Raw genomic sequence first — 26,197 nt, forward strand, 5'->3', positions numbered from 1 at the left:
CCTGACTACACGTGGGACAGCTAGGCGGTTTCCCCACTAAAAATACACAACAACCACACAGGTTGAATACAGCACTTTTTCTTTCTCTCACGACTGCCAGGACGCAGAGTACACCTTTCTGCTTCCTTCTTCTCAGCACTCCTGAGCAAACTAACTGTTTCTCTTAAGTACCCTGCACCTGGTCCTAATTTACAATTGTTTCCAGGTGCCGGGAATAAACTAATTAACAAAACCAATTAAACACTACAAAACCACGCATCTTACTGCGGGGATGACTCCAATCCCATCCCCACTGTGTTACACATCCTCCCCCCCAAGTGTGCAACACTGACTGGCCATTCCAAGGCCACCCCCCCCTCCCCTAAAGCATAACCACCCTCCCTCGAGTCCACAAAGTTCCACCTTCTCCCGATCCTTCGGGTGGGCTTGAGGATGGGTGGATTCCTCCGGCGCTTCAGGGTAGGGACCATGATCCGGCGAGGAGGGACCCAAACGGCTTGCTAGGGGCGACCGACGCGTAGGCCGGTACCCTGGACGGTGCAGCGACAGGCAGAGGTGTGAGCCACGGGACCGGCGCAACGACCTCTGAGACTCCAGGGGGAACACAGCGGGAGGAAGGGGGAATGCCAGTGACGTCACACGACCGCGTCGTGACGTCTGAGGTTTCAGGGGGAGCGGAGCAAGGGACCAGGTGAGCAACTGTGCCTGGTGGTGCCCCGACCTGGGCACTAGGTCGAGCACAGGGAGGTCCATGCATTCCGGCAGGGTGTCCACGAGCACGGGGCAAGGGACCGTACCCACCAGCGCCGGACTGCTTTGCTGGGGTGGAGGTCGGGGTTATGGTGGTGCTGGGCACTTTAGCTCCTCTTCCTCTGGCTCGGGTGGCGGCAGCTCCTCTTCCACAGACAGCTGCAGCTCCTGGTGCAGCTCGGGCACTGCCGGTTTTCTCTCCGGAGCTTGCACCTCTGGCTCTGGCTCTGGTACACGTGACTCTTGCTGGGGTGCCGGCCACACCAACTTCTGTAGCACTAGCTCCAGCTCTGACATGGGGAACTCCTGTTCCCATGTGGGCAACCCCCACTCTTGCCTCAACTGCTGGGTGCACTCGTTCTGCTTGCGGGTTGCCTCCTGCATCTCCGCCGTGGACTTTTCTAAAGTCCTGATGAGCTCTGCAATGTCCATGATTCTTAATTGTGCTGGTCTGTAGGGCTGAGTACCGCTGCCACCATATGTAAACGAGCCTTGCGACTCGGGTTCGTTTTGCCCTTTAAAATACCGACCAGACACAGATGGAGGGTTTGAAAGCGTTTTTGCGCTAATGTTTAATAACGAATCAATGAACAAAAACAAAACAAATCACGAACACAAAATACCCAAACACAAAATAAATACCTAGCTCTGTACGAGCACTAACTAACACACCCAGGAACACCCTGACTACACGTGGGACAGCTAGGCGGTTTCCCCACTAAAAATACACAACAACCACACAGGTTGAATACAGCACTTTTTCTTTCTCTCACGACTGCCAGGACGCAGAGTACACCTTTCTGCTTCCTTCTTCTCAGCACTCCTGAGCAAACTAACTGTTTCTCTTAAGTACCCTGCACCTGGTCCTAATTTACAATTGTTTCCAGGTGCCGGGAATAACTAAGCCATAAACTAATTAACAAAACCAATTAAACAATACAAAACCACGCATCTTACTGCGGGGATGACTCCAATCCCATCCCCACTGTGTTACAATATATATATATAATCTTGATGTCTCTGCAGAGTTGAAAAATAGTTTACAATCGCTGCAACACCTGATGAAGACAAACGTTGTGTTGAAACGCGTTGTGCTTGTTTCATGTTTTGTTTGAATTAATATTAAAAGATTTTTAAAAACAAAATGTAAGAAGAATCTGCATATAAGCATTAGCGGTCAAGTCTGAAAGAAGAGGAGATTTTTGAGTGTGCGACCAACCTTGTCTCTATGAGTGTCATCGAGTAAAAGTATACATGTATTACATGTCATTGCTGTAATCAATTTGTAACTCTGCAGAGACATACACAGATATATATATAGATATAGATATAGATACAGATATATATGTGTGTGTAATTGTGAGAGATTGGAACCAGGCCAAGCAGAGTTCTTCAGCAACAAAATAGGCTTTATTAGGTTTATACAGGAACCGGGCCCACTGCTTCACCTCTGAACACAGGTGAGCATAAAAGAACACACTTTAAATCACAGGAAAACTAAAAAACAGCAATCAATCTACCAATAACAGTAGCAGTTTGCCGTGACCTGTGTGCTCCACTGTCCAATAGCAAGTGCCGTCTCATCCCTGGGAGCAGGACCTGCCTGCTTCTATAGACAGCCTCCTTTTTTTACTGCAACAAAAACAAAAGCAGGCATTAAAGGAAATGACACTGAAACTGAAATGATGTAAAGATATGTGCATTTAAGAATGGAAGAATATGGAAGTGAATGAAAAATAAGTGCCAGTACAAACAAAAAACAGGTACTTACACAAAAATACTAAATACTTACACAAAAACCCAAACAAACACGATTTACATGTGAGGGGTTTCACCCATCACAGTAATATGTAAACAGCACATGCTATAAAGCTCCACAGTATTTTGCATTGATTCATTCCCTCTGACCTGATAAAAACTGTATCTTGGTTTCGCTAAACAGATAATTGCACACTCTTCAGATCACACAAGAATCACCTTTAAATAACTTTATAAATCAAATAAACTTCAATGTACCAACTTTAAGCACATCTAGAAAGCGTAAACTGGTGTCAAACTATGTGTTGCACAGCTGTGCCAGGTTTGTTGTCATGTGAGCATTGCCCTGTTTATAGAACATCGAATGGAAGTGTGACACCTGTCATTGTTAGATCACCTGAAACTCAACATTCTAAATTCTAAATAGAGATTCAACTCAAGCAACAACTTTTTTTTACCAAACAACTGTTGGTCTTATGTCAACTTCAAAATGGAAAAAATAGGATTGGGATTGGTTCTTTTCCTATTCTTTGTTCCCTGTTTTGGGGAGGATACAGGTGAGAAAATGAGATTAATAACATTAAGAAACCAGGTGTAGCAAGGCAGATTGCCGTCATATAATGCTATAAGAAATTATATAACAACAAACAAATATATATCAATGTTTCTCCCAAATATAACATTTTAATAAAATACCATAACCTGTTATAAATAATATGTAAACAGATTATTGTTTTATTATATTAGATTCGAATCCTTGGGGACTACTTTATTTATTATTATTATTATTATTATTATTATTATTATTATTATTATTATTATTATTATTATCATTATTATCATTATTATTATTATTTTAAATCCAAAAAGTAATCATAAAAAAAACTGAAAGGATCTGTTGCTCCTAATTGGTTGTACGGTGTTTGAAAGGCGCATACTGTACCATACCATTCCTATCCGGTGTGTTTCCACAGTTGGTGACGATATTGGGCTCCACCAGATGGGCCGGATTTCTGATCTGCTCGCCCCCACTGAGTGCCAAGAGCTGCATCAGGTCTTGACCAACCCAGAGGAGAACATCCTGGAGGAAGTAGACAGGATGTCCAAACAAAACAGCAACCTCGACATTAATGAGAAACGGAAGAAGCGATCCATCAGTAAGCATGTGCTTAAATTCGCAATTACTTTCAATGTCTGATCCACCTTTGATTTGTGGTTATTTAGTTTGAAAAAATGTGTGTGTGTGCATGCGTGTGTGTGTATGTGTGTGTGTGCGTGTACGTGTGCATGTGTGTGTGTGCATGTGTGTGTGTGTGTGTGTGTATGCGTGTGCGTGTGCATGTGTGTGTGTGCGTGTGCATGTGTGCATGCGTGTGTGCGTGCGTGCATGCGTGCATGCATGTGTGTGTGTGTGCATGTGTGCGTGTGTGTGTGTGTGCGTGTGCATGTGCGCGTGTGCGTGCGTGTGTGCTTGCATGCATGCGTGCGTGCGTGTGCGTGTGTGTGTGCGTGTGTGTGTGTGTGTGTGTGTGTGTTTCAGCTACCCCTGCAGAGTGTACGAGGATCATGAAGGAGTGGCTGGCCTCTGTTGGAAACAGCATGTATTACGACAGACTCGCCAGAGCATTGCGGAAGATCGGGAGGTCGGATGTCTCAAGAGGTCAGACAGGGCACTTTTCAAAACTAAGTGCTGCAATCAATGAATAAATAATCTGAGTTATCTGAACAATAGTAGTTATTCAGTTAGTAGTTTTAATGATCTTAGCAGAAGCTCTTTGATAGGTGTCTGAAATGTTTGGAACCTTTGGGTTTGTAAAACAGTTCTATTTTCTGGAAATCGTTTGATGTCATTTTATAATTCTAAAGGCTAAAAGAAAGAAGTGGTATCTTCTCAGCTGCTTATTTAAAGAGAGACAGCGCCACAGTGTGAACACAATGCCTCCACTTGTCACCATAGCTGGAGTCTAGTTCAAATACATCGAAGTTTACTTTGGTTCCTTTCCAGTGCAATTTAGCAGTTTTCCATGCTGTTCCCATGCTAATTAATTTACTTACCAGACAGCTGAGATTTACCATGCATGCGTTTTAACATGTTTTTACTACTCTTTTACTGTGCTTTAATACAGTTCGCCACTGTAATTGTATTATTATCTTTATTAGTATTTTGTGTTGTGTTTGTGATCAGAGATGGGGAAGAACATCAACCAAGACAAGTCCCTGGGGATGAAGAAGTATGTGGAGGACTTCCAGAAGGGGGTGAAAGCCATGCAGTCTTCCATGATAGCACCTGACTCGCACAAGTCCGCAGACAAGCTCCGTAGGGAAAGAGAATGTAAGACAGACAGGCTGTCAAGCAAACGGACAGGCAGGCCGAGTTGATATATAGAATGTTCCAAAGATGTAATTCTACACTATCATCTACGTCACACAGAGTAATAAGAAATAAGTCATTCATATTTCATGGAAAACAAAAATGCTACACCTCTGATTGCTGCGTCTTTTCCACAGTGCTGGAGACGAACTGGGCTGACTTGGAGCTGATCATTGAGAGGCAGCAGCTGCCTCCGTACCCCAGGAAGCTCTTTGATGGGATTCGACCCCTGATTTACGGGATCTTCTATGGCTTTTCTGGGGCGTTTCTTATCGGCGGGATTGCTATCTTCTTCTCCATTAGGATCACAGAACAAGACTTTGAGGAACTGTTAATGCGCTCAGCCTCCAGGAAGAAGCCCTGTCGTTCCCAGAGGCTGCATCACCCAGCCGAGCTTCCATCCTCTTCTGATGAGGACAAGAGTGAAGACCACGAGAGAGAGCCCCCGAAGGGCAGGAAACCTGCAAAGAGATTCCGAGACTACTTCCCTGCCTTCAACCTCGGCAAAACAAATACTGGAAAGAATAAAGTCTAAAGTTCAGGGGGTTTGGTGTTGACGTGACTCTGTGAATGAATGGTCGCCTTAGTAAATACTGTGGTGAGATGATTGTTTTCATATGCTATGCAGAGACACAGTGGCGATACGAATTTTGACTTTTCCCTTTTGTTATGTGCTGTAAGCCTAGAAAGAAGCCTAGAAACAGCACACATGCAGTGAATTTAATGTAAATACAAGTTTAATTATACTAAAAAGCTACTCCAGTGTGCTGGTGAATTATGAGTTGAATTACTCAGAAATGTAGTAGTGTAATTGTCCACAGAATTCAGACAAGGCTACTTTTAGCTCAAAACTAGTTTTGCTAGGGAACGATCTGGCACCACATGGAATATTTTATAAACAGATAATTAATTAAACTGGTAGTACAACTTATCGCATCCAGTTAAAGAGACAATCACTCTTTCCTGCAGTTACATAAAGGGTGGAGGATACATGATGATTATTAAGGCATAACCACAAATAATCAGCAAGTGAGGAAAGATATGACTAACGAGGAACAAAGTCCTTACTTCTGGCCTATGGTATCCGTCACAAATAAAAACAAGCTCTCAAGAGAAGAGATTGAAACTGGAAACCAAATCAAGCCAATCAGCTGACACTCTAAATTAGCTTTCGACTCTTTTCGAGCGTTTGACTGACACATACATTATCCCTTAGTTTGTTTTCATTTCCACAAAGTGCCAACGCGTACATAATTGGATTCCCCATAGGACCCCCAGTCCTGGTTTATATTCTCAACAGAGCAAATTAAGAAACGTCATTAGGAAACATCATTCGCACTTAGACATTCAGCAGATTGCAAAGCAGTGGCTAATTATAAAAGCAATAGGAGGATGTCAGGAGGAACTGAAGGCTTAAATTAAATTTGCAGTACTGATGTCATGATGTCAGTACTGTTTCTGTTGTGTTAGGATCAGGTTAGGGTGCAGATCACCTGGGTTTTTATTTTTTTTTACTTTGTTTCTTATTTAAATAATAATTTTGGTATTCCTTTTTAATTTGATTTTGTTATGAATGTTCATATTTTAAAGAATGAACCACACAAGCAGCAGCAGCAGCAGCAGCAGTATTTTGAAAGGGCATCTAATTATAGTCCAGCTGAGAACACACTTGGGGATTTTTTTTAGCTATCTCTGTGTGTCTGCAATATGAGACAGCCATCTGTCAGCTCGACTTGGGGGTGGGGGGGCTATATCTTTAGCAGAAGTGCAACAGCTTGCCTCTCAACCAAGAGTTACCAGTTTCTCTGCCTCTTCTGTCTCGGATCCTAGAAATTATACAAATATTTAAAATTGAAACTACTGATCCCATTGACATGAGCTGTCATGAGCTGTCCTGAGTTGGAGCAGAGTTTTCAGTTAGAGCAACAGGGCTGGATTTGGGTTGCTAGCTAGAGTCATTATTTATTTATTTTTTTTGGTTAATATTTTTTGCTTCAGGGTCAGGATTCATTGTATTATGCAAGTAAATAAGTTGCTAAAGTATTAATTAATTAATGGGGAAAGAAAGTGATCTGTTTGAAAATGGTTAACTTTTTTGGCATGTGTGGACAAAACATTATTCATAACTATCAAGGTCTCTTTATGAAACCAAGACATAGAAAACTGTAGAGCCAAAACAAACAATCACTTAGTCCAATTGAAATCCTCATTACTGGAAGCAACATGCAGCAACATCATTCTGATTACATCAGCCAGTACAGGCAGCTTTGCCATGCACTTGCTCCTGCACCTCACTTCTGGAAACAGCAGTTTTGCAAACTGTTGGCACTTTCAATTCCCTTCTCTCACTGACATAATTAGCGGATCTGGTGTTTGCATTTGATGTGCTATGGAAATTAGAGAGAGCTAATTCTGGCCCTTGCTGAAACACTGTTAAAACGATGGGTATCCATGTCAAAGTGCTGAGGAAAAGCTTAGCAAGCCAAGTGGGGCGAGTGTGCCAGAGAAACGGCTTCCTCTGCCAAGAACACTGGAAACTAATTGGATATGCTGTACACTATATAGTAAAGGTACATTTCACACATACAAAACACTGGCTCAGTAGGTCTAACACATTTATATTGCTACTTTCATATTTTAGTCATTAAAACCTCACAGATTGTCTCAGCCATTATCACCCCAGCAGAATATCTTAGCTTAATAAGTGAAACACAGTGATGAATTAATGTCAGTATAAAAATAATGTGGTAACGCTTTAGAGTGATGGCAACAATCAATATGACATTACGAATATATATATATATATATATATATATATATATATATATATATACTCATTGATAGATGAAATGGTAGCCATATCTGTCCAGAGATGATAGAGAAAAGGAGATACCTTTTCATGGACTAACTAAATAATTAATTACAAGCTTTCAAGACGTCAAAGGTTTCTTCTTCAGGTGAAAGTAGGAAAGAGAGATTGATGTTTACAATCTCAGTATTAGGCACAATGTAAAAGGCATCACATCTCCTTCTCTTTGTCTATTATATATATATATATATATATATATATATATATATATATATATATATATATATGAAGAATGTATAACTGCAGTGTACAAAAATTAAAAAAATAAATGAAAAAAACAAAACTTTTTTATTGGTTGTACACAAAAGGTTTAAATGAGTACATTCTTGCTGGTGTTGCCTCTCTAATTGAACTAATTGCTTCATTATACAAATCTTGCCTAATGTGCTAGAGAAATCAGACAGCTCACATTTGTACTGTAGTGAGCTAAAGAGTCATTAGAGATGTGTACTTCATAAATCCACATCTGAGCAAATCACATTGCATCAGAACATTAACCCGAGTCCAGAAGAGGGGGTGACGGGTGCCGATCTCACTGTGTGTATGGCTGGCAGGTTCCTAATTATTGATGGATCTCAACTGTGAGGATTGATACATGTTTTTGCTATGTGCAATACACACGCAAAGACTAGAGCCTCCCACGGTTCTGTGTGCTGGACTGAAATCAGAAATGAAAACAGCTCCACAAAACAGTTAGGAAAGAAGTACAAGAGTAAAGCTGATGAAAGCCAAGGCATGCTTTACAAAACATGAATATCCCGTATCAGGATTTCCACCCCTTAATCATACCGTCCGTTGACTCAGCTGATTTAGTAACATTAACTATATGGTGACAAAATCATTCAAGTGGGAATGTGTCATTGTTATTACTTTATTGCATGGCATTCCTACTGAGCACAGACAAAGTAATGTCAAATTTATTTAATCTCAAATGCATGTATTTGTCCATAATACAGACCTTGAGATCTACATCTTTATTGAAAGGGAGTCCATACTGCAAAGTACTGCGCTATTTTCAAACATGTATTTACTACAGCATCACTTGTTATTGTATGTGAGATACATCTCATTCCGTACCTACGGTTAAACATTCTTAAATTGTTTGGGTCTGTGGTTCTACTCTGCTTTACAAGCTACTCTCTTACGTTTGGAGATTTGTTGTGCTGTTTTGGCCAGTCATCTTCTCAATTTAGTTGTGTCCTGGATACAACATAAACTATGATGAATATTAAGATATATAAGAGATGTCCTAGAGAGCTGGATCTGATCTTCTGCACAACTAACCTTTCAAGTCCACCGTTAAACTGTTGTCTTCACAGTCTCACAGCTCTGAGGTGCCTGGTCTACCGCTACACATTTCAGCTTGTTGTTCACCTTCCTGTTGGACAGGATGATAACAATGGGACTGACAGCGGCGTAGAGGGAAGCAAAGAAGATCCGCAGGTCTGAGATGATGGAAGTGGCCAAAGTCTCGCTGATGGACAAGGTGTAGACCCACAGGATGTTGTCTATCCCGAAGAACAAGATATAGAGGGTGACCAGAGTGACCACGGTTTTGGCTGCTCTCATCTCTGCCGACTCCTTCTGGTTCTGTTTGGCGCTCCTGATTTGTTTGGCATGCTTGCTGTGTCTGTATAAAATCACGAGGATGAAGATGTTAGCCAGGAGCATGAGGGTCATGGGGACCACGTCCCTGGCGATTTGCACGGCTCCCACTGATGACTTCCACAACTCGCTGGGATATTTCACAAAGCAGAACATGATGTTGATGCTGTGGTTCAATGAGGTGGCGTTACTGTCCTTGCTGCTGGAGAAGATTGCACTGGGAGCACTTAAGAAGGTGTTCAAGATCCAGATAAAGACAAAGACTCCCACCAGGTACTGTGGGGCATGGAGTTTGATGCTGGACCACTTGGAGCCAGTGGGAGCAATGCTGATACATTGGAATGCACTCAACACAAAGGTCAGCCATATGGAGAGAGCTCTGCAGGTCCTGTAGACGTAGATGACAATCTTGCAGCCCAGGTCGGTGAAGATGTTGACCACGTAGAAAGATGCCAAGGTCTCAAAGAGGCAGCGTTGAACCACCAACGTGAGGTTGACCACCATGAGATGAAGGACAATGATGTCAGCTGGCAGGAGCTTGCGGTCGAAGTAGGCTATGTGTGAGAAGGCAGCGATGACCATCAGGTTGCCTGGGATTCCCAAGACTGTCAGAAAGAGATAGAGCAGCCCCCTGATGACGTCTTGCTCATTCATTATGAGCGTTAAGGAAAACAGCAACACTTTTTAATTGACAGTAATCTGCAGAAACAAAGTTGACACATTTTTTTACCTATCCTGAAGGTGAGCTTGACATCTTGAAGAAATATTTGTCTACATTTTCAGACCTTTTCATTTAGATGAATTTGGATTTTATGGCTACATGTATGCCACTTGACATGGATGACATGGCTAATAAATTACTTTCCCACCTTTAAATGTGTTTACCTGAATGATTTAAAAATCTATATAATTTCCATCAAATAGACAGCTAGCCCCTTGATGCTTCATGTCCGTTTAACTAAGCACTCGGCCTGACCTAACAGAAGGATAATTCTGTTTCTGTTTGGTTATACACAGACACCTGGTTGACAGGTTTCAGCTGTCTGACTGTAGCAGAGCTTAGGATAGTCAGCTGTGAAAATGCATTGACACTGAGCCTGATTAATACTGCTGATGCCAATATAGCACACAAGCATCTTGGGAGCAGATCCGTGTTATGAAAAATGATACATTTATAAAAGTGACTAAGGGAAGGCAATGAAGTCTTTTAAACAAACAAACAAAAAAAACAGTAGTGCCATTGAACATGGAAAAGCCCATTATGACTTCAGCAAAAACACATTATCCCTCTTTCTCTTGGGCTAATCATGTCTTCTAGTGCAACACAAACAGTTAAAATGATTGAAAACGGGCTTACCTGATGGGGTGAAGCAGGTACCAGTAGTGCCCTCACCTTCCAGTTTACCTGTATTTATACTGCAGGAACCCCATGGGGAGGAGAAGAAGGAGCAGTAGGGTGGATGAACTGGGCACTGAACTAGAGCATAATGGACCCAATATCCAGGGAGAGCGTGGTCTCTTAGGGTTTAAACAGCACAGAACTGGAAGAGTTTTTAAAATCTTCTGGTGCTTTGCCTCTCTGAGTCATGCATAAGTAACAATGAACCCCAAAGGTTGACTGAAGACTCTCATTATTATCACACTCCTCATGCACATCACTTTAGAATTAGTTCTCACAGGACCACTTTGAAAACTGCTGTTTGTTGCCTTTTGTTTCCCACTGAAAGCAATGAGCTACATGTTAAACATGTATAGTTTCATAAAGAGCTGGTTTTTATATCACGTCTGGGTTTTTTGTCATGTTTGCACCAGTGCTTTTCACCACAACTTTGCACCAGTGCAAGCAGAACTGAAAATTAACCATACCGATAATTTAGTATCGGCAGGCTTTATGGGCAACACGTTTCTAATGAATGTGTATTTACATAGTAGTTATTTAGTAAGTACATGTGTACTTACAGATAACTACAATGTTATTATACATAATTACAATGTGCTTAATGTGTTCATCTTTTTGCACAATATATGTAAGTACACAATTTTATCAGAAAAGGGTTAGGGTTAGAGTCAGGGTTAGAGTTAGGGTTAGAATTAGGATTGGAGTTATATAATGCAAAAAAATGTCCACAGTAAATACATTGCAACAATGCATATTAACATTGTAATTATGTTTAAGTGCACATGTATTTACAAAGCAACTACTATTTAAATACACAGTAATTAGAGACACTTAATGTAAAGTGTTAGCGTTTTATGTTTGTTTGTTTTTACTAAGATCCGAGGTGGGTGCAGTTACTGGTGCAGTTTTGGGCAACATGATATTTGTTTTGGCATTCATTTTAGAATGTGGTTAAAGTTTACCCTAGAATTACACTATGTAACACAATTTTTGTTCCTGGGTAGTAAGTGTTATTTCCTAATTGCTTATGCCTCAAAAGTATAGAAAATGGCTATTATTCCCCACAAACTTTGCTTTTGTGACCAGGACAGTGATATTTTGAAATTTACCTATTTCCAATGAGAAAACAGGCTAATTTGTGTCTTTTCGTTCACATAAAGTCAGAAAAAAACAACATATGAATCCAAATTAACATGTATTTATACTAAAGTAATACAAAAATGACTACAAAAGATTTAGAAGTGTGTAGTTTTTCGAGATTTACGATTATACTGTAAATCACTTTCACGAATCAGCCCCCAAATGTAGTCTCCCATCATGTTCTCGTTTTACTGTCCTTGGTAGCGGCGTTCAAAGTCCAGTATATCCTGGTGGAAGCGCTCGCCTTGCTCCTCCGAGTACGCTCCCATGTTCTCCTTGAATTTATCAAGATGAGCATAAAGGATATGGACTTTGAGGGACATCCTACAGCCCATTGTGCCGTAGTTCTTCACCAGAGTCTCAACCAGCTCCACATAGTTTTCGGCCTTGTGATTGCCCAGGAAGCCCCGAACCACTGCGACAAAGCTGTTCCAAGCCGCTTTCTCCTTACTAGTGAGCTTCTTGGGGAATTCATTGCACTCCAGGATCTTCTTTAGCTGTGGTCTGACGAAGACACCGGCTTTGACCTTTGCCTCAGACAGCTTAGGGAAGAAGTTTTGAAGGTACTTGAAGGCTGCCGACTCCTTATCTAGAGCTCTGACAAATTGTTTCATAAGGCCCAATTTGATGTGCAGTGGTGGCATCAGCACCTTCCGGGAGTCCACCAGTGGCTCCCACTTGACGTTGTTCCTCCCCACAGAGAACTCTGTCCGCTGTGGCCAGTCCCGCCTGTGGTAGTGCGCCTTGGTGTCACTGCTGTCCCAAAGGCAAAGATAGCAGGAAAACTTGGTAAAACCGCCTTGGAGACCCATCAGGAATGCCACCATTTTGAAGTCTCCTATGACCTTGATGCCATCTCAGAAAAATGCAGATATGTATCCACTTAGGCAGCTGGAACTAAACTGAACTGGTGGGCTTAAGGCCCCTGTATTTATACTACTATTTATATTACTGGAAAGTTCTAGAAAGTTCTAGAAGTTACTCCAAGTTTACTCAGCACTGAATCTATCTGGAATGTTCTGGAAAATAGGTAAATTTCAAAATATCACTGTCCTGGTCACAAAAGCAAAGTTTGTGGGGAATAATAGCCATTTTCTATACTTTTGAGGCATAAGCAATTAGGAAATAACACTTACTACCCAGGAACCAAAAAAAAAAAAAAAATTGTTACACGGTGTTATCAGTGATAACCATGGTTACAAAATGATATTGCCTTTTGTTGCATAACAACTAGGAGTGACCTGTACTGTAAGGCATATTCACATGCAACGTGTTCTTTTTCATAAGGTTACAAGACTGCATGTACATGTAGACAGCCTTAATCCTAGCTGACTAATTTAACACTGCAAGCAATCATAAAGGCACATGTAACAAAACACCGATTAGAAACCTGAAAGAATGCGAGTGCGCATTATTTTATGAAAATTTCATTTGAATGAATATGAAACAGTATGAGTCCGTTCCGTCACATTGGGCAACACACCATTTGTTTTTATTCTATTTGAGGTGTTGTCATGGTTCTTTGATTCCTTTTTTATTGACGTACTGTATTAAAATATTTATTCATGCTGTGTGAATAGGTCCATACAAGCAGTGGTGCAGTTGAGGGTATATGCAGGTAAACCCACTTTTAATTTGGGCAATATAGCATTTACCCGCTTCTCATATAAGGGATAGAGAGTTTACTCATTTCTACTGTTCTGTGATATGCAAATCCTGGGTTAAAGACAACATATTTCAACGGTGAAGATCTGTGTTGTGAGCTCTCAGTCAGAACTGGGGCGTGGCCTCTGGACTGCGTGTTCTGTTAATGTGTGTGTGTGAGTGTTCTGTGATTGGTTGTTTATGTTCTGTTGTTAGGCACACTGGACCAGAAGGGCGGTGCGAGTAGCCTTCATCCTAGCCTGTGAAAGGACGCTCACAGAACTGTTCAGTGAGGCGCACTGTCGGGTCTGTGACTGTTCACATGTAAACAGCACCTAAGAGGGGAAATAACTGTATGGGGGGGTTCTGGTTGGCTGAGGGGCAATAACAATCTGTTCATGTTTATCTGTTCAATCTATCTGTTCAACTCCACCAAACTGGGGCGTTTACCTACTTTTAAATTTACCACTACACCACTGTATACAAGCACCTGCCTGTTCCCAATATCTGCTATCCTCACAAGTGAAACACGCTCTTTTTATTTCATTCCTTTAAATGCCTTCTCAGTCCCATTTGTTTCTCACCTAATGCAAATCTGACAATATGCTGTACCCCTCTGGTCACTCCATTGAGTTTTGTTCAGTAAATGTATTTCTATACTATACAGTATATGGACCATGGTGTTTTGTTCTGTGGTGGCCTCTATTTCAAAGGTTTTGTCATCTGTTTTCTTTCTCCTCTGTGAGTTTTTTTCTTTTTTTTTACTCTATTACTTCATGTACAAAGGGCAGTTCAATAATGCAGCACTGCTCTCTTGTGGTTGAATTGAATACTTCATAAATTAGCAATGTGTTTGTGAATTGAGAATTGCATTGGAAGCGCTGTCAAGAAGACCTGACCCTGAGCTCAGTGTGTGTGGTGTCAGTATCAGGAACAGAACCAGTAGTGAGTTGGATAATTAGGGTTGTTATGGTTAGGAAGGTCACATTAGTTGATTCTCAGTCCGAGCCGACCTGGTTAGAGTTTGGGTTTTGGTTTGGTATTTGGGGTTTAATACTGGGAATTAAGGAGGCTGTGTGGTCCAGTGGTTAAAGAAAAAGGCTTGTAACCAGGAGGTCCCCAGTTCAAATCCTGGCTCACTGAGCAAGTCACTTAACCTGTTTGTACTCTGTTTTTCAGGTGAGATGTTGTTCACACACACCCTAGCCTCTATAAGTTGCTAAATAAACAAATAATAATAATGCTGCCAGTTAGAGATCTCTCTCTGGAACTGCATGGTTCTGTGCATTCATGACATTGAAACTGAGATCACATTCAGATTGCACAGTTGTGGAATTGAAAACAGGATGACTTCTAGAAGCACTGATGTGTACACTGCTCTGAGTGGCTTTATACTGAGATATTCTGTTGTTTTTTAAAACATTGTAGTTACTGTAAAGTGCTCATCACAGAGAGAGAGAGAGAGAGAGAGAGAGAGAGAGAGAGAGAGAGAGAGAGAGAGAGAGAGGAGGAGGAGAGTTGGGCTTGAGATTTTCACTGTCACTTGAATTACACATTCTCTTTATTTATTTTTCTGTCATCTGTTGATCTCCTTATTTCCTAAAATAAGATATCATTAATAGCCCAGAAGTCCAAACCTCTATCAATTCATAGCAGCTGACAGAACAGATTTGATCTGATCGCTCACGGGTGCAGCTATCGGATGAGATCAGCGGTAATTTACACTTAAATATAGTCCACAATTAAATCAAGTTCACAAAGCTTATCCATGCAATCACGGTTTATTTTAACAGGAGGCCAGCGAGGTTTCCTCTCTAATCAGTTCAATGGGGTTCCTACCTTATGCTTGATAGAAGTGATTTTCAGACACAAACCAGACCTGCAGTACAAGGTTAGTATAGTGCCGTGGCAAATGTGGAAGTAAATATGTTCTACTGATAGCGATAATCTCTCACATTAAGTGTGGATAGTGTCAGAGTATTAGTTTTACATTACCAGAGTATACAGTCTGCTCTCTATGGTGACTCCCTCACTCTCCCTCAGGCTCGCAATAACCAAGGGTTTTCTAGCATAAAACCTGTCCCTATTAATGTGGTTTGCTGTATATCAACAACGGGGGTGGTCTTAATAAGAAACAAACTATGGCAAGCGCAGAGGGCATATGGCTACAGTAGCTCCCCTAGAAGATCAAATAATCCTCTTGAGTGTCCCCAACCCCTACAGAATAGCTCTACAGCCTGAAGCTACACCTCTACACCTGCTCCAACCATTGGCTCAGCTCATGTGTGGCTGTTTAGAGAACATCACTCCTCCGTGGGGGTTTATAAAGGCTCTCCCTGGAGTGGAGACTTGTTTACTTGTTGTCTTTGCACTTTAATTAGTCCTTTACTGCTGATAAGACACCCCCCTGGATTAACAATTATTAATGAATGTCGAGGGAAAACACACTGCATATGTAATTGTGGAGTAAAAAGTAGCATGCTGTGAGTGTGTTTTTGAAATGCATTCTGTTTGTCTGCTGCATTTTTAATTCCTAAATGTTTCTTTTCACTGATCAGCTGCTTCTTGTAATAATACAAAAAACAATTAAGAAAAACTGCTGGAACTTTATATGTGGATCAAAAAATAATCTAAGTTGCAGGAAGCAGTTTCGCTCAGTACAGCAATCAGTTTGTTTCATGCATTTTATCAGAGAAACAAAGCAAGTATGGACTTGCTAGTTAATTAAGGCTGCAGCTTAGAAGAAATCTCACTTTTCGTCACAGTGTTTTCTCCATTACCTCAACCTAATTAAACACCAGAGAGAAGGGCTCACTGAAATCTGCTTTACACTTTAATTATTAACAGAATAATTACTGAGAACCCTTTTTGCACTCTAATTAGCTGATATCAGTTGTAATTAAATTACAGGAAAGAAGTAGAATTTAAATCATAAATCTTTTTATTCAAGGCATTTATGAAAGTTTGGTGCTTTACTGAAATCATGGAAAGATCATACAGGTTTCACCGCTCTCCGCCTACACACAGCAGCAAATAGAGGAGTGGAAAAACTTTAATGTTTATGATTCACCTTGCAACACTTATGTTTTTGACCTCTTAAACATCCTCTCTGAGCAGTCTTTTTTATTTCAAACCACAAAGGCTCCGATGAAAGTTTTTTTTATGTTTTTTTTTTTGTTTGTTTTTTTTTATCCGGCATGAAGCGTTTTCTAAAAGAAAAATGTTACAAAACTCCTGAAAATGTGTTTTGAAACATCGCATGAGGCACAAAGGCATTCCCACAGCATTCCTGGGTGGAAAAACACAAGCAAAAAGACAATTTTCAAACTTTATTGTACAGCTCCAGTAGCCAACACGTTTTTAGTGCTGGGGAAGAGAGAACGCCTTTTAAAGAGGAAGCCTCTGTGGATATTGCTGCTCACCTGGTATAAATCCTACACATGCTGTGCTACGTAATCTTTTTAAAGTAATGTTAATCTGTAAGCGATGACAGGTGTATATATATATACACTTTTAAAACATTGTGAAAGTAGAAACCTTTTTGGCGACTCACACAATTTGATTGGCTCGTGTAATGCTGAAATTTGCATATCCTGATTACCCTATAGCTTTTTCTCATGTTGAAAACTACTTTTATTTACATACACACACACACACGCACGCACACGCACACACACACACACACACACACATGCACACACACACACAAATGCACACACACACACACACACACACTATATATAGTGAAAAACTCACTCGTGCACAGCCCAAGCTCATAAATCTTTCATGTAGGTGCTGACCCAAAACATAGAACAGAATATGAAAAAAGGAGTCTCCGTTTAGTCATCAACCATGTTGAGTAAAAGACAAACCAAAGTCCACTTGTTTGTTGTTTGCAGAGACTGGGTGGGTCACACACTCAGGATGGCTCAATTGTATCCTTAATTCATTTTAGACTTGATGTTGAAGAGAGTAAAAAGCAAGCAGCCATGTTTTACATATAATGCATATTTGTGTTTCTAGAACTCCATAGAGTTCACACAAACTGTTTTAAAAATGTAATTAAAAATGGATCAATACTAATATTATATAATGCAGAAAACCATGTCATGTAGAGTTCTACAGTCCCTTCTTTTCTCTAGGTCAATGGATTTGTAAAATGCAAATCTTATGTTTGCCATGTTTCAGATACTTATTATGTTACAGCACTTTTCTATTGTTGCATGAAACCCTGTTCATCTTCTTTACTTACCTTTTACTGTGAACATGGGTTCCCAATGCCACGCTCACCCAAAACGTAGAGTACCATTGCTTATTTCTGATCTATTACAAAGATCATTTTATCCAATTCTGTTGAGCATCTGGAATGTGTGTTCTGTACTTTTGATACGGTTTTAATCTTCTTCAGCTGCCTTGTTCATCATCTCCCTTTCAAAGAAGGTAACCATTTAGCATGCAGAGTGAGAAATGCTCTTCAGAATCATGTTCAATTGTGTGAACAGCAGTGATGTAAAATTGATTTCAGTCGCGCTTCAATGTATATTATAATAAGATACCATCACAATTTGTGCGCTTGTACCAGTAAACTGCAACACTTAGGAATCAATAAGCAGATTGCCAGAAAAGTGGCTATAGCAAATAGCTTTCATTCATAGCATTACATTATATTCAGAACTTGTTAAAGCTCCTACAAGCAATCATGTTCAATCTTTACAATTGTATCCTATGCTAATGTAGTTTAGCCTTTTCTTAACTCTACTTTTGCACAAAGCATTCACGTTTAGTTGTATCACCTGATCCCCCCTGGCACAAATCCTTACCCACTCTTTTGCAGCAGTAGGATGTTATTATATTGACATATTGAAGCCTATGTCTCCAGGATTTCATTTCAGATCATTTTTTTTCCCCGCAGACTACGGTTGGGCAGTGTTATGCTACAATGAAATGACAGACTTCTGGAATTATTTAATCTTGACAGTGGAAACAGTGAAGTTTGAGCTCCTAAGGGTCTTACAATATTGAGTACCCAGCTTGTTATCATTTTCAAATAATGGCTGCAAATTCCTAGTGAATTCTGTCTGGATGCCATAGGAATAACACCTGAATATCTTCTGCACTTCCTCTGAGCTCTGAAGTAATTCATTTTGAATTTTGCCTTGTTAATTCACTACTGTAATAATGCACAGTCAACAGGTGTTGCAAATGCGATTGCAATTACAACCCTGCAGAGCTTATTGGATTATAGTCGAAGGCACTCTGAAATGTGGAGTGTGTGATAAAGTGTGGTGAAGATTGGTGCAAAATCAAGGCAGTGCTCACATTCACCATGAAAGAAAGACAGATGGGTGACCACGATCAGTGCATAAGCGTCTCTCCAAAATGAAAATCTTTTTGCATGTTGCTCTTACCATGAAACCCTTGAAACCCATTTGACTTCAGGAATGATAAACTGTTTACAGAATGTCTGGTGCCACTGTAAGAACGTGTTGAAAGATCTTAGAATGTTCTAATATATTGTTGCTGCAATGTTATACAGAAAAGGCTCTACACAAGCTTACCGCTAATTACAAAACTTAATTAAACAGTAAATTATTGCAAGCATGGGCTTGCAGCCTAATTAAGAGTTATGTAATTAACCACCCCCTTACCAGAAGAAACATTCTTAATTTATATGCTTTAATTAGTCTCCAGAGAACAATACCAAATGTTTTATTAGCATGGTATTATCAAAGCATTAATTAAAATGGTCTTTTAACAACAACATTTCTGAGTACCACTTAGAAAGTGGACCACAAACAAAATCCATTGGCAGCATGTTACACACCAGCAGCCTTTGTTATTTTCAAAAGAACACAACAAGTCAGCTGAACAAAAAGTGACAAAAAGCAAGGCTTGTTGCTTTGCCTACTCAACATTTGCATCTATTTACATTAATCTTATTTCAAAGGAAAAAAAAAATTTTTTTCTTAATCATCTTGCATATATTACTACTTCACTTGGTAAACTATCCCATATATTTAAAACAGCTAAGGAGTTTAAAAAAGTGCTTCCAACAATCTGTTCTGAACATGCATTCACTCTTCCCCTCTCACCCTTACTCTCTGTGTTAAATTGAAGTCATATCTTGGGTTAACTTGTTAAGATGTTTATTAATAAAGCATTAGCATGCCAGTAAATGCACCAGACTGCAATCCATTTAATTTCCGTTTTTGAAAGGCGGTTTGGTGACCTAGCTGGAGACGTCACTAACCCCACACGTCTGGGTTTGAGTCCTCTTCTGGCCAGGTCCCACGTTAAGTTTGGTCTCATCCGAGCAACATCGGAAATCCACTGCATAATTTGACCCGCCTGTGGCAGCTTGAGAGATGCTGTAGACTAAATGGGTGTAATTATTTGATCAGGAGTGGAGTGACTGGCATGAGGGAAGCACCTACAGTTTCATGAACATTACATTTCACAAGCACCAAACAAAATACATATTTACCAATACAGACTGTTTTGGGTAACACTTTACATTAAATGGCTCTAATTGCTGTGTATTTACATAGTAGCTACTTAGTAAATACATGTGTACTTACACATAATTACAATGTTACTATGCATAGTTACAACGTACTTAATGTGTACATCTTTTTGCACAATATAACCCTCAACCTCACCCTAGCCCTAAACCTAACCCTAGCCCTAACCCTATCCCCCCTAACCCTAACCCACCTAACCCTAACCTTAATCCACCTAACCCTAACCCTAACCCTAACCCTAACCCTTTTCTGATACAATTGTGTACTTACATATATTGTGCAAGAAAATGTACACTTTAAATACATTGTAACTCTGCATAATAACATTGTAATTATGTGTAAGTACACATGTATTTACTATGTAAATACACAATAATTAGAGAAACTTAATGTAACATGTTACCTTGTTTTGCACATGTAGCCCCATTCAATATGTCCATATGCATATTTTTTCCATTTACATTTTTGAAGTTTGCATCCATGTCCATTACTGCTGTCATGCTGTTGGCTGGTGAAAGGGAATAAATACTATACTGTGTGAACTTTCCCAAAACGATGTTCTGAACTGTGTGGTGCTTTAGTGCTGTGCTGGACAACTGTCCACTGCAATTGAGGGTAGTGTTGTCCTTCACTAGAGCTTTCAAACAAACTGAGTTTCTATGCAGAATAATTGCAGGTATGCCTCCATAACACAGTGTGCAGTAGGGGATGTTTCCTAATCCCTGTTGCTTCCCCAGCCCCCAGACACTCCCCCATCTCCCCCAGAGGGAGTGTTCTCCCTGGGGCTACCCTTTGAGGTAGTGGGTGTAAAAATACAAAACCAAAGAACTATTCGGCTACAAGAAGACAACATGCCGATTGACCCTTTGTGAACAAGCATCAAGGTAAGATTTAAACCAAAAGATATGCAGTATAGTTTTATTTATAACAATATAACATTTGTATCATTTAATATGGTGTACCAAACAAAACAACAAAATGAATATTGAACAAACGGTTGTATTTAACATAGCCAGAAAAAAACAGTAGAATATTCTCTGCTTTCAATTAAGAAATGTCCAGCTAGTTTATACAAGATTAAGTCAAAAGTTCAATTTTATTTTCTACAGTATATGATTTTATTCCTGTTCAATGAAAACATACAACATGGAAATGTGTTGCTGCCTTTATATGCAAACGTAATGCCTATATCAACTTGTTCCAGTAAAACTTCTACACAAGATTCTTATATTCACATACAGTAGGGCTATAATCTAGTTCTCCAGACAGCAAGCATATATTTGTTTTCTGGTTAAATATTTAAGATAAATGGGAAGTTTATTAAAGGATACTATGTGGCTATTATCTCAAATGCATGACACTTACAGATTAATTGATACTCCCTAAGTGTCACTCTTTGAGTGGGGGGGGGGGGTAATTAGTATAAATGCTGGATACATTTTAGTTCTCAGACATGGCCAGACAAAGTCAAAACTGGCAGCAATCCTGCTGAAACCGAGAGACAAGATAAGAGCTGGGATTAAAGCTCCAATAACAATTGCATTGTTAATTTGACTGTGTAATATTTTGCTACTAATTGTTTATTTCTTGAAATTCTTTTAAATGGATCATTTTAAATGCTCAGTCATGTTTGATTTTCCGAATTATCTTATACTGGAATATCTGTCGATGTCGTGTAAATTGTATAAAACAAAAAGGAACAAACTCTGCCTATACGTAAATGAACTGATGTACTGTAAAACACAAGCTAATCATGGATTCGGTAATATATATATATATATATATATATATATATATATATATATATATATATATATATACATATATATATATATATATATATATATTATTTGCAGTAGCATAATTAATTTATTTGCTGTCTTCTTGCAGGAAGAAAGCAAAATTGCTCTATGGACAATTAGTTAAAATCTCTGAATGATTTACTGGTTTAAAGTGTCGTACAATACTAGTTATCTAATTTGGCATCTCAATTTTATTTTTAGATTTCCATTCATATCACTTTTTGAACAAGCATACATGCCTATGATTAAAGGATCATGCAGTCGGCTCCAATGGACGATACAACTAAAGTGAAATTCCAAAGGATGCCCTGTTCCATTCCCGGAGATTAACTTCATGGTTCCTTGCAAATCCAGGTGGAATATCAGAGACAAACCGACATGTAACAAAGTGGGAATATGACATGGGGAAGATGACTGGCAGGTTATTCCTCTTGGTCGGTGAGATTTCATGGAGAAAAATCTGTAGGAATTTTGCGAATTAAAGATTCACCAAGACAAAAGCAGACCTGAGACTGTAGACTGGGAGAGAAACATGGAACCTACACTGCTCTGACCATGTATGAATGGATCTGGAATTATAATTGAAGGCACTTGAATACTGAAAGCGTGTCATCTTTTGGAATGATCTTTGCAATCTTGTGTAACTGGAATATAGAATGGAAACCGGATCTCAAAGTGCTTTATAAACGGTATCATCAAAGATCACAACAGTACTATGCAACTGAAATAGCTCCGGGATATTGGTCTCCGTGTCTATTGGCAATATCAGGATTCCTTCAACGAATTACAATTATCCAGTTTCAGCTGCACACCTGAAATGGATTGTTAAATAATGTTACACCAGAAAATAGGACTACAGTCCTGTAACTGTACACTGTGGGCCTGGGACTTCCCAGCCTTCTGTGCCATATGTTATGTTTCCATCCCCGTACTGCAGAGCCCCATCAAGTATCCCACAACTACCACCACATGTAAGCCTGTAGCCTTCTGGCTGGAAAAAACAGAATTCCTTGAGAGTTTCTACAACAGAACATTTTAAGTCAAGCATATTTCAGGGTTTAACCCTTTGAGTAGTACAAACGTATCGGTATGTTCTCTGCTCTCTGGTAATTAAACTTGAATTACTGAGCCTACAAAACCCTTCATCACATAATATTTTAAAACTAGTTTTCTGTAACACCTTTTATTGGTCTTTTTTACAGTCTGCCAGATATTGACTGAATTACATATAATAAATCCATTCACAAAATGTCAACAGTGTTTGTAAACTGGTGAAAATCGCTCAGTGAGAAAGAAGTATTAGTAATAATACTGAATTCAGATTCCGATTTAAATTCAAATACATACAATTCTTCCACTGAATCGGATGTCAGTGAAAACATAAGCGAAGAATATTTACAATCAACATCAAGTGACAGTGAAGAGGCGGCGTCAAGCTCTGTGCATTGTTCCATGCTTCAAGGAGTATCATTCGCTGAAGCATCAGACACTCTCACTCCCTCCGCCCCCACAACCTGTTTACCCAGATATGATTTATTCATATCTCTCTCTCTCTCTCTCTCTCTCTCTCTCTCTCTCTCTCTCTCTCTCTCTCTCTGTCTCTCTCAAAAACATGGTAAAGCATTGACAAAGGAACTGTCTGAAGAAGAATGCCAAATTGCATCTCCATACCAGCTTTGCATTGTTGCACAGTGATTCTTATATTATTGTACAGCAGTGGACTTGTGACTCCAATTACTCCATGTACTGTATACTACAAAACTACATACAGTAACGTGTCCTCATTAAACACCTGCTCATTTGTTTTTCACAGCACCGTAAGCACATAAGCACAGTGCAATTATCAATATGTAATTAAGGGGGTCTAATTGCCCTTTGCTTTAATTGGAAGCTGTGGGAATGGTGGCAGGTGAGTTGTGTGTGTTTTCCTACTGGTATTAAGCATTGTCAAGGGTGGGGGCATTTGAACTGAAAGTTTTTTTATCTAAACTTTTTCTTTCTTAAATGTTCACAGTTCAGCTATCAAAGTCGTTCTTTATCATCTCATCTGGTCAGGTAAAGAAAATACATGATTTAAACACCTCGTGGACATACAAAGATACCGAAATGTGCTGTATAAACCACTGGGATGACATTATAATCCCAATATATTACCCAGGAGAAACCATAGCAGAGCAATTAGCAATCATTCCAGTATACAGTATATCACATAAGCAACACCATGAACTCCCTACATTCTTACCTCTGTTAAACCCTGGCCCACAGCCAAAATGTAAAAACAAAGCACTCACAGTGAGCCGGGTTGCCCGAACCCATATAGCTGGATCTATCAGCATACCACAGAGTTTGGGCAATCCCAATTCTAAGAAGGATAACTGCACAAACTTGTAATTGTATATTAGGCCACACATACAGTGTAACATGCAGAACCCCCCCAGAAGACACTGGGAGTTCAAATGTAAGCAGGGTCGTATTCTCTATGTATCTCCCAAATGCAAAGGAAAAGGAAGGTAATGGTAAAGGAAAATTGCAATGCTATTTTAATACATATACTCACAATGGTTATTAAGCTGCGAACCAAATAACCAATAGAAATGGACGGAATAATAATGGTTGGGGTTCTAGAATGAGTTTATCACATAAAGTACTGTTTAGCGTTCCATTCATTTGCTTCTCATTAAAATGGTTTAGCTGGCACAGCGCTTAGTTTTTTGTTCTGTTTGGCTCGTCTATGTTAAGGACCATTAGTTGTATTTTCATTCTTCTGGGAATATGTTAATATTGGCCAGGGGTCCTTTTTCCCACCTGCATTATGAAACTCAACTATAAATACAGGATGCACCCTGAGCCTGCAATCCCAGACAGCTCTGAGTGCTCTGTAAGGTATGTACAACACATGTGCTTTTAGCTTGGAAGATGTAAACAGCCTCTGGATATTAAGGAAGTTATGTCTCATAAAATCAGATACAGACGTGCTCAAATTTGTTGGTACCCCTCCACAAAAAATGAAGAATGCACAATTTTCTCTGAAATAACTTGAAACTGACAAAAGTAATTGGCATCCACCATTGTTTAGTCCATATTTAATAGAAATCAGACTTTGCTTTTGATTTTTTATTCAACATAATATTGTAAATAAGAAAACAAATGAAAATGGCATGGACAAAAATGATGGGACCGCTAACCTAATATTTTGTTGCACAACCTTTAGAGGCAATCACTGCAATCAAATGTTTTCTGTAGCTCTCAATGAGACTTCTGCACCTGTTAACAGGTAGTTTGGCCCACTCTTCCTGAGCAAACTGCTCCAGCTGTCTCAGGTTTGATGGGTGCCTTCTCCAGTCTGCAAGTTTCAGCTCTTTCCATAGATGTTCGATAGGATTCAGATCAGGACTCATAGAAGGCCACTTCAGAATAGTCCAGTGTTTTGTTCTTATCCATTCTTGGGTGCTTTTAGCTGTGTGTTTTGGGTCATTATCCTGTTGGAGGACCCATGACCTGCGACTGAGACACAGCTTTCTGACATTGGGCAATATGTTTCACTCCCGAATGCCTTGATAGTCTTGAGATTTCATTGTGCCCTGCACAGATTCAAGGCACCCTGTGCCAGGCGCAGCAAAGCAGCCCCAAAACATAACCGAGCCTCCTCCATGTTTCACTGTAGGTATGGTGTTCTTTTCTTTGAAAGCTTCATTTTTTCGTCTGTGAACATAGAGCTGATGTGACTTGCCAAAAAGCTCCAGTTTTGACTCATCTGTCCAAAGGACATTCTCCCAGAAGGATTGTGGCTTGTCAATATGCATTTTAGCAAATTCCAGTCTGGCTTTTTTATGTTTTTCTGTCAAAAGTGGAGTCCTCCTGGGTCTTCTTCCATGGAGCCCATTTTCGCTCAAAAAGCGACGGATGATGTGATCAGAAACTGACGTACCTTCACCTTGGAGTTCAACTTGTATCTCTTTGGCAGTTATCCTTGGTTCTTTTTCTACCATTCACACTATCCTTCTGTTCAATCTGGGGTCGATTTTCCTCTTGCGGCCGCGCCCAGGGAGGTTGCCTACAGTTCCATGGACCTTAAACTTCTTAATAAAATTTGCAACTGTTGTCACAGGAACATCAAGCTGCTTGGAGATGGACTTGTAGCCTTTACCTTTACCATGCTTGTCTATTATTTTCTTTCTGATCTCCTCAGACAACTCTCTCCTTTGCTTTCTCTGGTCCATGTTCAGTGTGGTGCACACAATGATACCAAACAGCATAGTGACTACTTTTCTCCATTTAAATAGGCTGAATGACTGATTACAAGATTGGAGACATTTGTGATACTAATTAAAGAAACTA

General features: G+C 39.8%; 2 protein-coding genes across 2 annotated transcripts; one reads left to right on the forward strand and one right to left on the reverse strand.

Annotated features, from left to right (window-relative positions):
- The first annotated feature begins 1,978 nt into the window (after positions 1-1,978).
- LOC117395452 (transmembrane and death domain protein 1-like) lies at positions 1,979-5,625 on the forward strand. The gene is made up of 5 exons (XM_059004550.1): positions 1,979-1,992; positions 3,439-3,665; positions 4,049-4,168; positions 4,694-4,840; positions 5,017-5,625. The coding sequence occupies exons 1-5, from the start codon at positions 1,979-1,981 to the stop codon at positions 5,412-5,414; spliced, it is 906 nt and encodes a 301-aa protein (XP_058860533.1). The 3' UTR covers positions 5,415-5,625.
- Positions 5,626-8,732: 3,107 nt separating this feature from the next.
- Positions 8,733-10,040, reverse strand: LOC117435593 (olfactory receptor class A-like protein 1). Its single transcript, XM_034058907.2, has one exon. The coding sequence runs from the start codon at positions 10,005-10,007 to the stop codon at positions 9,048-9,050; it is 960 nt and encodes a 319-aa protein (XP_033914798.1). The 5' UTR covers positions 10,008-10,040; the 3' UTR covers positions 8,733-9,047.
- Positions 10,041-26,197: the final 16,157 nt, after the last annotated feature.

Source organism: Acipenser ruthenus, chromosome 30 (genome assembly GCF_902713425.1).
Source record: "Acipenser ruthenus chromosome 30, fAciRut3.2 maternal haplotype, whole genome shotgun sequence".
NCBI classification, from domain to species: domain Eukaryota; kingdom Metazoa; phylum Chordata; class Actinopteri; order Acipenseriformes; family Acipenseridae; genus Acipenser; species Acipenser ruthenus.

Bases quoted from the DNA above. Each gene is read 5' to 3' on its own strand.
- LOC117435593 (XM_034058907.2), bottom strand. From the start codon at position 10,007: ATGAATGAGCAAGACGTCATCAGGGGGCTGCTCTATCTCTTTCTGACA.
- LOC117395452 (XM_059004550.1), top strand. The intron at 3,666-4,048 runs GTAAGCATGTGC...TGTGTGTTTCAG, and splicing joins ACGGAAGAAGCGATCCATCA to CTACCCCTGCAGAGTGTACG. The intron at 4,841-5,016 runs GTAAGACAGACA...TCTTTTCCACAG, and splicing joins GCTCCGTAGGGAAAGAGAAT to TGCTGGAGACGAACTGGGCT.